This window comes from Rhea pennata, chromosome 2 (genome assembly GCF_028389875.1).
Source record: "Rhea pennata isolate bPtePen1 chromosome 2, bPtePen1.pri, whole genome shotgun sequence".
Lineage (NCBI taxonomy): Eukaryota > Metazoa > Chordata > Aves > Rheiformes > Rheidae > Rhea > Rhea pennata.
In genome coordinates this window covers 10,594,041-10,610,047 of record NC_084664.1, presented here as the reverse complement: position 1 = coordinate 10,610,047, position 16,007 = coordinate 10,594,041, and the positions used below count along the sequence as shown (strand labels likewise).

The 16,007-nt window shown below is 40.3% G+C and overlaps 1 protein-coding gene across 1 annotated transcript in view; it reads left to right on the top strand.

Moving 5' to 3' along the window:
- PTPRN2 (protein tyrosine phosphatase receptor type N2) overlaps positions 1-16,007 on the top strand; it is a 493,407-nt gene that overhangs the window by 431,604 nt on the left and 45,796 nt on the right. The window contains exons 15-16 of the mRNA XM_062570859.1: positions 5,575-5,722; positions 11,908-11,981. Of these exons, the coding sequence (XP_062426843.1) occupies positions 5,575-5,722; positions 11,908-11,981 (222 nt within the window). The remainder of the gene's footprint in view (positions 1-5,574; positions 5,723-11,907; positions 11,982-16,007) is intronic.

Here is a 16,007-nt window from a genome sequence, read left to right as displayed (position 1 = left end):
TTAAGCAACAAAAATGCTAGTGTGTCCTCCTGTAAAGAACAAAAAAACAAAATGCCAAAAAAATTTTCGCTAAGTCAATTGGAGAGAATAATAAAACAAATGAATCATTTCAATAATGGCCTTTTAGTATTTAGTGCACAAATGCAGTTGCTATGTAATGCCTAAGGCCAATTCTCTACTATCCAAATTGCTTTTGAAACGTCAAATGATGGCACCCTGGCAGCGTCTAGCTCTTGTGCTCGGGCATGAAGGGTCCTCTCTGTTTCATCATCTCAATGCCACAACGCAGGTTTGGCTTTCTGTCTCTCCGGAGGCTGCAGAAAGTGCTGGGCAGTTCTGGAGATACAAGTGGGGAAAATAGGAGAGAAAAGACTGGCAGAGGTTTGCTAAGAATGTGTGTATTGGAGGAACTAATTTCTTCTGGAAGTGTAATGCCAAGAGAGCATACAAAACTTCTCCCACCCTCGCTGTACTTGGGGCAGCACTCCTTTTCAGCAGTGACCAGGGTAGACAGAGCAGAAGGAGCAGAGCCTGAGCATGAAGACCATCGAGTTTAGGGAGCAACTGGAGTTTATGAACTAGACCTAATTTTCTTTGTCAGAGAAATAGAAAACTAGGTACCTAGCAGCCTGGAGCAGGATGGCAGAGAGCAGCAGCATCAGGCTCTGCTACATCAGGTTCTTGTTTCGATTTCCTCACTGCACCTTTGGAAAAAGCAGCAGCTGCTGGAAAGCAATGGCTTTCATGTTGTTAGGTGTAAGGTGTGGATTTGAGTGGTCACTGCTCACAAGGATTAAGATCATGTCCCATCCGCTTCTTAAGCTGACATTTGAGATTAGATTAAGCCTGTTGAGGTCTGTCAGTGTAAGAGTTGCCTCTCTTTTCATTGAAAGAGACATCCAAAGCCATTAAAAGAGTTTCTAATCAGGCACCATATTGGAAGTGCGTTATCAAAAATAATTGCTTTTTGTAATAGCTGACCATCAGCTAATAAAACAGGTGTTTTTAAAGCAAATATCTTGGCAGATGCAATTCATAGTCTCTCTGAAGAAGGTACTTGGAGATTGACAAGACAATTAAAATTTAATTTTGATATTTGTCAACTTTAATTTATCCACAGAACGTGCACTGGATGCCATTCCTTGAGTATAGAAAAACAAGCAATTGGGCATCAAATTACAACATCAGCTGAGCTCTCACAATTCTTTACCAGATCCATGCTGAATCTGCCCTTATATTTGCTATTGGTACCACTTCTCTTGGACAGAGATTCTTTGTCCCTGTCCCAGTTTTTCATCCTCTGGCTGAAAGTTCCTCTTTTGCTGTAAAACTAGCATGTCTCACAGGGTTTACATGTGAATCTTTACTGAGAAAATAACAGATTTTAAAACACATCTCCCTCTCGACATACACTGATAGGAGAGAGGGTGACTTTGCATGCTCCTTTTCCCCTTGGAATGTTTGGTAGCCAGACTGTCTCATCTGTGCGTACAAGAGAAAGTCTAACCTGGGCTACCAACTGTTCTCTGTAAGTGAGGCTCTGCTGAAGGAAAATGAAGATTTAATGAGAGTCAGGGTACCTGGGGAGATCTGGCCTAGCGGACGGTGTTTGTCTAAGCAGCAGCGTGTGCTCAGGGTTACCGGCTCTGTGCTGAGGGCAGATCTAGCTGAGGACACCTTGGTGAGGCCAAAGCTCTGCCTTCTGCACAGCTCTGCGGAGCATTACAGTAAGACTAGTGACAACCTCCATTTATTTGGCCTGCTGCTGTGGGACAGTGAAATTCATCTGTTTGACATGCTGGTAATGAATTTCTTTTGTACCAGGCAAACGCAGCAGAATGTCTCGTGGAAACATCCTAATTAAGGAGTGGATTTCAGTAGACATACAATCTCTAAAATATCAGAAGTTCCACTCAATTTAATGTACGGCCAGCTGCTCCCATGAGAGTATTTCAAAATCACTAAGCTCCTGTTTAGCAAAGTGGGCATGAGAGTAGGGGCTCTGAAGTAATGTAAGTGAAAGATTGCATAACGGTCTGACTTGTGAATGTTTTCAAGGAAGCTTCTTTCTCAGTAGCTGTTTAAACATGTGTGGAAAGCAGATGTTCATGCTGAACAGAGCTTTCCACAGGTCCATGCAAGTAGCCAAACACCTCCTCAAGTTCTATCAGGAAGTGTCCTGTTGATCTGATCCATGTCCCTTAGGTGTTGACATTACGTGAAAAGTGGTTGTATGGTCAAAGCTAAGATTGCAGTGTCTTTTCATTTGTACTTACACTTAATAGTCCCTGAAAAAGTAAGGTAAAAATTAAAATACTTCCTTTCTAAAAAGAGAGATATTTAAAAATTCATATGCAGTCAGAACACTTTGCCTACATCATGTTTAGCAATTAAAACCAAAATTTTAATTTTAAGATGCAGTGCTTGAGATCATCAAATAGACAAGCTGGAGCCAGCCAGGAAGCTCCTTACTACTTAGAGCCCAGCTTTAGGAATCTGGTGTCCATGGAGCTTTTTGTACAGTGTCATGGACCTCATGGTATTCTAGAGAGCTTCAGTATAGGGAGACCCATATAGCTTCAAAGATATTCTTGAAGTCTATGGGACATTGGTGATGGGCAGGCCAAAATGGATAAGATTATATAACTGTGGCTTCAGATGGGAAGACACTGCAGGTTGGTCCTTGGCTGCCTGATCTCTGGCTGTCACATGCTAAACAGCTTTTATGAAGCTGGGAATCTTGGTTCAGTAGTTTTGCAAGATTTCAATGGGTTCTCCCCCCCCCCCCCCATTTCCTCATAAAAAAATCTGTATACGCCAACTGTTCTCTACTTAGGAGAGATTATATTTTTTTGATTATGTTCAACATACATGCCCAGGTGCAGATTTGCTAGGAGGAGAGAGAGGACTCTTTAGCCTCCCTCCCTTCCCTGATAGCGACTGCTGGTTGGCAGCAGCAAGCAAATGAGCAGAGGACGGTTTCCATCCATTAGGTCAAGGGCTGAGCGTGCTCCAGCTGACCCGCTCCCCTGGCACACGGCCGGGCTGTGCCGGCTCCGCAGCTCTCCCAGCTCCCTGTCAGCCAGGTCAGGGCCCTGCCCAAGGCTTTTGCCTTTATTTTGGAACCTGAGCAATTACACTGCAGGTGTTTTGATTGTATCTAGTCCACCACTATTTTTTACATCACTTAGAAACCTTTCTTCTAATCCAATAAACTTCAGTGTCCTTAAAGAAACATTCTTCCCCCCGCTCCAGAAACGTCACTTCTTGCATTGCTTTTCCGTAGCAGGTTTGATGTGCAAATCTCGAGTAAAGATGCAGACACACGACAAACCGTGCACAAAACAAAGCTATGCATCAGAGGCTCTTGCTAAACTTAAAAATACATTCCATCTGCAAGAGAAAACAGTACCCGGCTTCGCTCGTTTGGTGGGAAGCGCAAAGAAGTGACAGGTTTAGCAGAGCTTACATTTGGCAGAAGGCAAGCTTAAAGCTTTTGCTACCTTCTGAGAAACCTGCTGGTAGAGCACGGCAGCCCATCTTTAAAACGTGTTTGGGAACAACAATTTGAGGTAATGGAGTTAGTCTATGTAAAAGGGTTTCCAAAAGAAGTTAAACTGCCTTTTATACTTCGCAGTGAATCCTTTCCAGGAGTTATTTTCCAGACAAGTATTACTAAAGAATTAACTGTGCCAGTAAGAGCTTCAAAAGGAGCAGCTTTGGCCAAGGAGTTTTAACTGAAAACAGTTCTGCTGCTCGGGCCTAAAGTACCCTGGATCTGCAGCCCTGCTATCCACTTCCTTCCAGACCTGGTCCCCCAACCAGTTTGTCCTTTCTTGAATCTGTTTAAGGATGTTAACTTCAACCTACCTTATAAAAATAGTATGCCATTTATTTTACAAATATTAACTGTGGGTAATGTAAGATTATTCTCTTGCTGTGTCTGGTAGGAAAGGTAATTTTACTGTACAAATAGACTTAAGTATCAGGTGATCATTTTCTAAATTTTAATGTTAAAGTTAGTGGAAGATTTCTGTTCTTCCCTGCCTTTCCTGCTTTCTACTCTCGTCCCCTCACGCACTTGCTACAATTTTCAGGGCCATGGGATGATGGAGCAGGGGGTTATTTCACTTTTTTTGGCAGCCTTTGGAGCCAAATGCCTGATTCAGTGCTGTACCAAATCCTCAGCCTTATGAGAGCTACAAAAACAATATACTCTGATGGTCCGTCATTCCTGGGACTGACGATTAAATTAACTAATTAACACCATCTTCTCAGTTCAGGCTCCTCTCTGTGCCAGTCCATGCGCAATATGAGTTAATGACCCAGTAGTAGAGCCATGACACTTCATCTTTAACCAGAGCAATGAAAACTTTTAATTTTAGAAGTCATCTGCCAGCCAAGAGATAGCCTGTTACAGTCCGACCCTGCAGGCCAAGGCCAAAAGGAGACTTGGGCAAAACTGACAAGGTGTCCAGGAGCGATTTGACACTTTTCCACCTCCAGCCCTGCACCCCAACAAACGTGCACAAGCGGAGAACATTTTTCCTTATCTGAAAAATCCGTATGGCCAGACCTGTTGCAGTCCTTAAATCTGCTCTGATACCCACTCGTTGAAAAGGAGGAAGCAGCCAAAGGAAAGAGAAGCAGTGGTTGCCCCCCTTGAACCCAGCTACCCCCTCCACTGCTCTGAACCACCCTACAGATGGCTGAAAGATGAACGCGCTTCTGCGCTCCTCAGCATCCCTTCCTCAGCTTCCCTGCCCTCCGCTGTGTTTGGATGGAGGAGAAACAAGCTAGAGAGAACTTACCCTTTCCCCCATCTCCAAAAGAGCACAAAGAACTAGTCCCCAAGTCCTTTTAGGATTTTTTCCCTCTTCCCTCAGCCCATTGATCTCCCACATAGTGGAAGAAGGCTTGTTTTGTTTTGTATCAGGAAAATATTATCCATTTAACAAATTTTTAGTTCTTGTCATTAGCTATGTTGTTGATGGTTCAGGTTTCTTATAACTTGTATAAGTTATAACTGAAGTCCTTGGACTTCAGTTTTAAAAGCCAGACCTAAGCTTTTATTGTATTGATGAGTAATTCATACCAATGGACCTTTGCCTCTTTTCATCACTTGATGAAAAGGGCAGTTGTGCTTCCGTTTTTTAGATACTGAAGAAGAAATAGCAAAGAAATAGCTTGCTCCTGAAGCTCTGCGGCTGAGAGTTTCAAGCATTTCCTCTCAGCATCTTTACATATTAGAACTCTTAATTTATATGACAAAAATGAGCTTGAAATAAACTCACTTAAATCAATCATTTAACAATAAGTTTGGGTGTGTTTTGTCCCCAAGACTCAGCATCCCCATGCTCTGACATTCATTCTTCCTTCTCTTTAGGATAAAATATCTGAGTTTTTGACAGTTTGGAAAGCTGGAAACAAGTTCTGAGCAAGTACTTATTTATAGAAGCCCTGAATTACACATTAGTTCTTCCCATCTCTGCTTTCTATCCTGATACGTATCCTTTCAGCTTAGCTTTGAGTCTGGATAGGTCAGTGCTTAATATGTTGTTCTTTTAATTCCAGTCCTACATGGAAGATCATCTGAAAAATAAGAATCGTCTGGAGAAAGAGTGGGAAGCTCTTTGTGCTTATCAGGCTGAACCCAATGCCACCACCATTGCACAGCGGTCGGAAAATACTCAGAAGAATCGCTCACAGGCTGTAGTACCATGTATGTACACTTTAATTTGGGAGGTTGCATTTACGTTTGTGACATTTTCCTCAATATTCTTTGCACAGTACTTTGAGAGCAACAGTTGAGAGGCAAACACTGTACAGAATATTACATGTGTGTACTGTAATATCATCGCTATAAATATTGGTGGACTACATGTCCTGTTGTCATATCAAACACGGTTTTATATCCTTATAAGTTGCATATGTGTTATGAAATGCGTAACTGTGTCACATAGTAGTGCTGCTGCAGCTGCACTGTCTCACAAAATTCAATGGCCAAAGTGCTTTTCAACATTGGAATATAGTTGCTGTATAAGGGTGGCATCTGTAGCCATTCAGTAGAAATAAGTTTGGCATGGGTTTAGACAAGTTGGTATCATGTCCATCCAACAGTAGTACCAGCAGTCTATAATCAGAGCTAGACGATCTGTTTATCAGATACTCAGCTGTACTGAATCTGCCCCTTTAAGCTTCAGTGGATAAGCTTGCAAACTGGCTTCTCTCTCTGCTAGGCTTTGGATGAAAAGAGAAAAATAATGCAGCCAATATTTGTATTCCTAGAATCTGCTCTCTTCTGTAAGCAGCCACCTTTGTGAGCCTGAAATAAAGCAACATATTTTCGCTATGCAAATATATGTATTGCATAGATTACATTGGTATGGGCCACACATTTTATTAAGCAACCAATGAAACAAAACTGAAACTGAGAATATATGCACAGATCACAGCAACAAAAATGTTCTCAATCAATGTGCCCACAATCCAGCTGGGTAGCTTGGCAAAAATATATAGCTATTTTAATTTTTAAAGTGCCCTGAAAACATTAATTTTCCCTATGAGAGCCTTGAGTAAGTGCTATTCCTCTTTTAGAAATGGGGAAATGACAGGTGATACGTTAAGTCAATGTCAGAGCCAGATTTAGAGTGAACACTGTTTGGAACTACATGATTATTTAACTGATCCCATCAATGCTTGCATATTTGGTTCAGTAGGATTTGGCTGTCTTGTTAATATAGAGGTTCTTTTTCCAGCACTGTGTAGCTTTGGAGAAGAGTAGAATACTTGGGTGATGTAAATTCTCCAGAGAAAATATGGCTCTGGGCCATTATTGGGCCATTACTCTATTGGAGTAAAGAGCAACATTTTGTTGACTTCGGTAGGTTTTGTTATCAGATCTGTTGAAAAGTTCTAAAAAAGTAAGTGACAGATTTCTGCATTTTTTCCTAGCCTGAGAAAATAATGCCTACATACAAAATAGAAAATGAAAATTGCTCCATCATAATGTCTGTTGATCCAAATTGATCTTCCTGCTTAAAGGGTTTTTGTCAATGTAAACTTACAGTCAGAACATCTTAAGCTGTTCGAAGTCTATGGTCGTAAATTAAACCAGATTGTTCCTGGCTGCTGCACTGGGGTAGGTTTTGCCAAAGGTGATGCTGGTGTTCTCTGTCCGAGCAGTAGTTGTTTCTACATGTTATGATGAGCGGTGATGCAGGGACCCTCAGCCTAGACCATGCCAGCTCTGTGTGGCAGTGCAATCGAGCAGAGATTTTTAGCTTGGGGGACATGCCACACTACAGTGCTGAACTGTTTTGGGGGCTAACATAGTCTGTCTCTCTTCATGGCTTGGTACCATGTGGATGACTCAGCCAACATTGCCTTCAGCCTCTGCCCTTGGCTCATTGCACGGTATATCGGTATGTCTGCCCTTTCCGCCAAGGCTAAACTGGATGAGTACTGCTCCTGAAGGCATTTGGACACGGCCGAGGTGGCTGCAATTTATCTGAAGCTTTAATTAGAAATATTTTGGCACATTTAAAATCCTTTAATACTTTATAAGAGTAAAAATGGCTTTTTTGCAGTGTGGAAAATTCTGTTATGGCTGTTAGTGCACTTGGAATTTTCTTTTTTTTGACTGAATTGCACAAAATTGCTGTTCTTACTTTCCTAAGTTACTATGCACGGGTAAGCAGCTGTCATGTTATACTCTAAAACTACTTTGATGTTGGGTGAAGAAGTATGACATAAAGTTTAAACAACATTAAATTTTGGTAAGATGGAGGTTATTATAGACTCTAAGCTTAGAATGAGATGAGAAAGAGCCCAGTTAACTCACTTTTTTTTTTTTTAATTAGATTTGACATTAAAACTATAGCAAAAAGTCACAGGTTTACTTCAGCATAAATTAAGAAACAAAGCTGATATGCTTTTGATATATTGCAGAGTTGATATGCTACGTTCAAGGTATTTTTGGAGAGTATGGCCTTGGTAGCATTTTGTTACCCATTTCATATTTGTAATCACCTTGACAAGGTAAAAGAAGATCACCATTGGAAAAGACTTAATTTTAGAAAGGCTTCAGAGAGGCTTTAATATCATTTTGTGTCTAGTTTATATTTTCCTTTCTTAACTAGTCTTAAAATATTAGAATATTAATTTTTACTGATTACACAACTGATGTCATTTCGATATTAATAGTACCTTCAAGCTCACAATTTCATCATAGCTTATACTTATCTTCTGTTCTTAAACACATCTTCTAAAATACTTGGTGGCGGAGCACCTTGACATTACACTTAATTAATTGCTAATTAAAAAAATTCTAATAGTTCTAGTGACAGACATTTTAGGTCAACAAAACCACAACTTTTTATCCAAGCATCAAACAGGTTGGTATAGCTTAGGGTTATGGGATAACCTTTTCTGTAGGAACACATTGACAGTTCAGTTTGCTGATGTCAAAAAAGGCTTTTTAAACATAATTTTTCTGGCTTGCATTTCTGCAAAGTAAAAACATCTCAGTAGGGTCAATACTCTATGCTCTTATATGTGTGTGTACACATGTATACTCTATACATATATTTATATAAATATGCTTTAAACAGCTAATTTTGCAAACACCGTTTTGCAGCTGATGTCTAGAAAAACAGTGATTTCTATCAGTTGTCCGCTCTAGCTATGTCCGCTGGATTTGTTGTGTATTAGAGCGACCTGCTTACCTCTGTGCTTTGATTTTCCTGAAAGGAAGGCAGAGCACTGGGGGGCAGAGTGCCCACGCCGCTCCGAGGCTCGCGTGCGCCCGGGGACCGGAGCGCCCGAGCGAGGAGTCCTTGCTCTGCGTATGTGCCTTATCCATACAGGCAGCGCTCTGGAGTGAGTGAACCAGATTTCAGTACAGATCTAAGAAGAGTTTCTCTGTGAGAAAGTAACTACGATCAGAAAATTATGAATCTTCACAGTCTTCAGACTGCTTCACTTTTACTCCTCTAGTTCTTGCTCACTTCAGTGTAGTTCTCTATAGCAGTTTGGTGTGTGCGTCTGTGCGCGTGTGAAAAAATAAATCAGTCTAAACCTGAGAGGAGGAGAAGGATGGTCCAGGCGACATGTGCCAGCTTGATAGCTGGGAGATTTGTCCTGCTGTGTGAGGCCTGGATTCAGACAACCGTAGTCTCCCATGCTGCTGTGTCTGATATTTCCGTTCGTTGGGTCTGTTCCTTCAGAACAGAAGGAACTGAACCGATCTAGTTAACAGGAAACAGCAGACAGAGGAAATCAGATAAGGTGTGAGGTTTATTTTTCCAAGCCTTCAATCCTCATCTGAAAAAGAGCAGAGACAGTTTTGGTTTGGCTGGGCCAATAGCAAACGCAAGGCAGTTCAGCAGTCTGCAGTACCTGTTGCACTTATTTGAAATGATGGCTAGTTGTAGCTTGCCCAGATTACAATGGCTGGTAACAGCATCTGCCTTTTCTCTTATTTCCTTATTACCTTCCTTCTCCTGCCCTATTTCTTTATTCATCTTCCTAGCTCGCTTTTTAGATTGATCTTAGATTTCTTCCTTTTCTCTCATGCTCTTCCTTCCTCTTTTTATTTGCTACTTCTCCTGCTCATTTTTGCCTGCTTGGAGCATGATCAATATGCAGTTTACAAAGGAGTCTTGTACATCCAGCATTTTCTCCACTGCTGCTTATTGTTAATGTAACAAACTGGTGTCCCCATTTTTTTCCCTGTTTCTGAAGAGCTATTATGCTGGTTCCAAGGAGCTTTGAGGTGGTAACAGGCATAGACAAGCACAAGCTGTTCGTTGTCAATATGAACACTCAGTGCAGCAACTTAAGCACACATGGGTGCAAATTCTTGTTATATACAGAAAACACATGTACAGCCTTTTTTTTTGCATGTTTTTTTCTGAGAGCAAATACAAAGTCTCACCACATTTTCAGTGCTAGAGTCTTAACATGTCTCACCCTCTGATAAACCCACCAAGATGCTAGGATAATGATAAAGTACACTAAAATGGAGGATTGGGATAAAACATTATGTTTTAAGGAACTGATTCCTGAACTTACTGATCTGACACTTTTTACTGGGGAATTAAGCTATCATCTGTTTGCTGAACAGTGATGAATCTCTGTCTGCTCCCTCTGCCATTACTTGAAAATGTTTTACCATGTTCTCTTTGCTGTTTAGCTCATTCAAAGAATTTTGCTGTCCAGTGGACAGAGCTTCTCTTAAGTGCTTACATACCGTAAGAGATGTAAGAGTTGTCAGCAGACCACATTTAGCATGTTTAAACTGCGTGTATACTATACCCGAAGGTTTCAGAGGTATAGTCCTTCTTCAGGCGCTCTGGCAGTTCTTACTGTAGAGCTTACTGTAAACAATCCTGGGAGATCCAAGATCTCAGATGTCACCAGTTCTTTTTATGTTTTGGATTTTTTTTTGTGCTGTGGGGCCCAAGTGAAGCTGGAAGCAAATAATGTGGATGTATGTGTTCCTTTTCTTGACTTCTTGGTCCTCCTATTGAAACTTTACCAGAGGAATAATTTTACATGAACAGTAAAGAATGATTCTTCATTCGCTTAACATGACTTGGGCATCTCTAATCTTACTCCAGCACACTCACATTCGTGGGTTATATTTTGCTGATGGGATCGAGTGATTACAAATAACACTTTATAAATCATAGAATATGCAGTTCTATGTGGTATAGCATGTCTGTGTCTATGTCTGTTACAGAAAGGGCAGCTCCAAAGGCCTCTCTGCAGAATATGCAGTGCAGGGTAGGCTGACTGAGAAATATAAACTGCAGTAGTTATGTATCAGATACCAGCTACTTGAGATTCATTTGTTAAGATTTTGATATCTCTTGCATAAATTATCTGCATATGGTCTGGTTATCTGGATTCTTTTTAAAGTCAGTGGAGAGAAATGGGCACTTCTAGAGTGCAATTCTTCCGGCTTGTTTTAGATAGCTAAATTAGAGTGAGAGGACGCATGACCTAAGAGTGTTTTTTTTCTCTGTTGGCAAAAAGTGAGTCTAAATGACTGGAACAGATGCAGACATCTGCATTGTTGCTGTCTAAATACAGATTAATAAAATACACCCATTATATGTATTCTGCAGTCAAAGAAAGGACTGCAGAGTTTTGGGTGCACATGTAGTAAATGTAATTGAGCCAGCATGGTAAAAATGCCAATAAAAAAAAAGGGTACACCTCCTCTTTCCAGAAATGCTCTGTTTTCTTTACTAATGGTGTCTGAACTAGCTACATTGCTGATAGTTTAGAGGAATGTCTGTATGTGCTCCAGTCATGCTTTTAAATGCAGATATTATCTACGTTTTATGATTCCCAGGAGCATCTCCAAATCATACTGTTTCTCCGATGTCAAAGGAACAGCACTGTGAAGAACTATTCTTTGATCAGGACAGATTATCTTACTCTATAGCTCTAAAATGTACTTTGATGTTTCTGCTATTTGTTTTATAGAGAAGCCAGATGGAGAAAGTTCATCAGTTTAATTTCTTTATGACCCTCCGAGCAGAGGAGTATTCGCTATAATACCTTCTAGTGATTTTCCTAGTTTAAATCTTAAACTCTCTGAGCAATAGAGATTCCCCTTCTTCCTGTGAGTAGTTGCAACATATTATGGGACATCTCATGAGAACACAGTTTCTGATAATCCACCTCTGAAATATCTCAAAGAGCTTCTTTCCTGAGTAAAGATACAACTCTGTGACTGTCTGAAGTCTATGCTAAGTTAGGAGTAAGGAGAAGTACTGTCTGATATTTACAGTTTGCCTGTCTTGAAATGCTCATTAATCTGATGTTGATTTGTTTAACCTAAAATGGGTAGACAACATATATAGCAACTTTCTTTTCTTTATTTTGCCTTTGCAGATGATCATTCCAGGATATGTTTGAAAGCTGAAAATAGCCATGACAATTCAGACTACATCAATGCTAGCCCAATTGTAAGTACAAAACCCCATGAGAAATAATCCAAATAATCAGCCTTTGTCTTTCCCCATCATAAAAATATGCTGACTTGAGACACCTCACTGCAAAGACAATATGAATGTCTCAGGCTATCCCTTGAAAGTGAAGAGAGATAAATGTCTTGCATGTGCTTTTTACAATGCCCTTGAAGTTTACTAACAAAAGATACTAAGAAGACGCTAAGAAAACAAAATCACTAAATGGTCATTCTTCTATTTCATCATCATACTGTCAGGTTTTCTGTGCTTGATATTAATAACTTATCAGTCACTAAATGCAACAGTATATCCTTAGCTAAGTGTAGCTTTTCCTTCTCTGAGGAGGTAAAGCTTGCTTGTTGTTACTCTTTAAATGTTTGTTCGTTTTTAACTTGTCCTAATAGCTTACGAAGAACGGTTTCTGTAGCTGTGGAGAACTGAGCTCCACAGGCTTCTGAACTGCTTCTCAAGCAAGAAGTGACATTTCTTCTTGCCTTTCTTCATCTGTTGCCCTCCTAATGCCTAGTTGTGTATCTCTGTAGCTTTCTTAGTCCTTCTCCAATCTTGCTGTTTTGAAAGCAAGAACAAAATCCCTTACCACTTGGATATTCATTCAAACTCCAAAATAGCTCAATGCATTTTTTGCTTCCAAATACTCCAACATGGTCCAGCTGCCCTTTCTCACCCTACAGAAGCTGAATGTGAAACCTTTCTCATCTGTGAAAGGTGGTAGAGAAAAAAGGGCCTCTTATTTTTAGACACAAAACAGGTATGATAGAACCGATAGTGTTGCCTCCTCATAGTGTCAATGGAAGTGGCAAAGGGTTACATTCACATTACTTAGGTACTGGAAAGTTATTATAAGGAATCTGTTAGGAGCAAGAATTTAGGATGGAGAACGAAAATTCACTGTAGTGGGCTGTGTGTGCTGTTATGGCTCGTTTTCCTGGGGAGTATCACTCCCCCAGTTAAATCACTTTGTGTAGGCAAGGCAGCTAACAATTTGCAATAACCTGAACTTACAGACTACTTCCTTTCAATTTTGTTGACAATACTTTTTTATTAAAAAAATCCCCAAACCATAGAAACTGTTCTGTGAGCTTTGTATTTGTTATTTTCAGCAAAGTTTAAAAGCCTGATTTCTTGCAGTATATATAGAAATGTTTTTTTTCAAAGATTTAAAACGTATGTAGAATCCAACCAAAAGCTTCAGGATGCAGTTGTGTGTTATTTTGGTCAAGGCTTTTGTGCTGGGGAACATTATCTTCTAAAGCTGATAGATGTGACTGAGTATTTTTGCTACATAGAAGTATCCCATGTAGGAGACACCACTGTCTTTGGCTTAGGGGATTGCCATTTGCCATTTTACAGGACCAGGGGAGCATGTTTTACACTACTCTGTGTCTCTGACTGGACCAAGGTCTAGGTGGCCCCAGGATCAGAAGCTCATCAGTGTGACTTAGAGCTCTATAGATGTATCTTCCTTATGAAATTATGCACAGAGACCTAGCTCTGGGGCTTCAGTACACCTTTTGCCTTCATTCCCTTAATTACACTGATGAGCAAAGTATTAGATTAAGTAGTGTTAGGGAATAGAGAGGCAGGAGCAAGGTATCCTATGGACATAGCTGGGAACAGATCTGCTTTGTCAGGATGCGTCAAGCTAATGCAGGCAGAGTCTCTGCTTTAGTAGCTTTAACCCTAATGGTTTTGCATAGACTTTCCATCCAGCACTTACGGATATTTCCTTCCACAAGGAATTTCTGTTTTGTGGCTTTTCCAGACTCAGAGATTTGTCCAATAAAATACTGCACTGCAGACCGATGAAGCAAAATTCTTCCGGTTGTGTTCTCTTGCAAACCTGTGAGTTATCTCTGTGTCTCTAATACTTGCATGCTCAGAGGTAAGGGGGTACACAAGCTTTTCACTGGGTTGAGACAAGCAGGCAGGTCATAGAAAACTGCAAAGGGGAACTCTGAGCTCCTCTTCTTCAGGGCAGGGTTAGGGATACTGTCAAGTGGAAAGGAAGGCCACAGCCCAGGTTTATTTAGATCTGTGTTATTCCAAGGAAGGAGGTGCTCCACACCCACTTCACTAATCAGGGCTGGTTTTAAAGCCGTAGCTAGAATGTGTGTTTCCTGAAGGTGATGCAGTGGGAGGTTGCTAGCAAAAGTCGCTATTTTGCAAGTCCGTAGTTTGGAAAGATTTCCTGCAAACTGTTTCATTTCAAGACAAATTAAACATCTTCAGGTTACTGCAAATGCATTTGTTCATCTGGTGCTTGTTTTCTTAAAATGAAGCAGAATATAGGAGTGACAGAGGCTTTCAGTCCTTCCCACTTCAGAAGCCTACTGGAATATTATACTGGGCACTTGATTCTGCAGTGTTTACTCTGACTGTGTAACTATTGCAACTTGAGCTTGACAAATATACTATTACTCCTGCTGTTTATTTGAGATATTTTCTGTTAGCAGACACACGTGATCAATGTCTTTGTAAGTGTACAGTGGATTTGGAATACCAGTGAGTCTACCTGTATTCACTCTTGCAAAAATCTCTCTTTTTTTCTTTTTTTTTTTTTCATGAGACAGCTGCCTTTCAACTTAAATAACCTCAGTAATTATCACATCAGTGCAGCCACGTTCCTGATGTATTTGCACCTTGCAACACCTGGGTTGAGAGTGAGAGTTGTAGTGAATTGCAAGAGAGGTGTTGATAACACCGGATCAGGACAGTCTGAGCTGACGAGAGGAGGATTTTTTCTCCTTGCGCGTGTGAGCTCTCTGGTGAGGGAAGAGTGCAAAACAAAGTAATTATATTTGAGCTTCAGAAAAGGAGGCTTCCAGTCGCGTATATGTTGCTGGGTATCTCCAGCTTCTGGGTCAGTGGTGTGGTCTCCAGCTGAGGCTCACTCAGCCTTGACTTAAGTCTAAATGAGTGCCACAGTACACCGTAAAAAAAAAAAAATGCACTAGGCAATGAGCTGGCCACCTGCCCACCTTTCTTCCTTTTGAAAAACACTACCCCCTCAAGACCTTCTTTCCTTCCAGCTGGCTATGGAAACCGGCGTTTGATTCACGGCCGCACCATGGTCGGCAGTGGATGAGGAGACTCAGCAGAGAGATCTAGTGCAAGTCCTTTCCTTAGCCCCTTCGTTTCCCTGTAGCATGAGGCCAGGCAAAAAGGCTTCTCAGAAGAATTTACTGGGTAAAAGTGGGGTAGAAATCTGTTTCCCTCCTCTCTGCAATAACATAAAGTACTATGATAATAACTCTGCTATTGGCAGCTGAATGAAAAGCTTGCAATTACAGCACAAGGAGACCCTGACTGTGCAGAATAAAACTGTGATAATTACGTCTGTCATATTTGTCCTTAGTCAAATCAAAATCGGGTGGTAAATAATGTGCAATCTTTGCTTTTAAATCAGAGGTCATGAAAGTAAATGGGAATTCTGTTTTTCCTCATAGGGTGTCTGAGAGAGAAAAGAATCCCATCAACTACATTTAAAAACTCAGTTTGCTTATTATTGAAGACACCAGACTGAGGAATGTCATTAACATGACAGTTTGTTCAAACACAGCATACAAATTTTATCACCAAGAATAGACTCTGAAATTCATAATGGCATTTGCAACCAGATTTACTTCTTTCATTCCATTAGGGATTTTAAAAGAAGGATTTAAAATTTGTTTTAAATTTTAATTCAAACATAAAGATGAGGACTAGTCTACCTTTTTAATTTTAATGTTGAGATGAATGTGATTACAAAATTCATCTGCATTTGCTGGATGTACTTTCTTTTCCAGAAACAAATGTAACTTTACTTTTATAGATTATCTATGCTCTGTTTAATAAATAGATATGTGAAAGTAGATTTTATTGCTTTTGTAAACACAATAAACCTGAAAACTACCCAGTTACTTGATCCCAAATTTTTAAGGCATTAATCAGAGTTCAGCTTTCTTTCCATTATAGTTAGTTTGTGCTGGATCTCATTCTGATCTCATATGATTTAGGAATGTA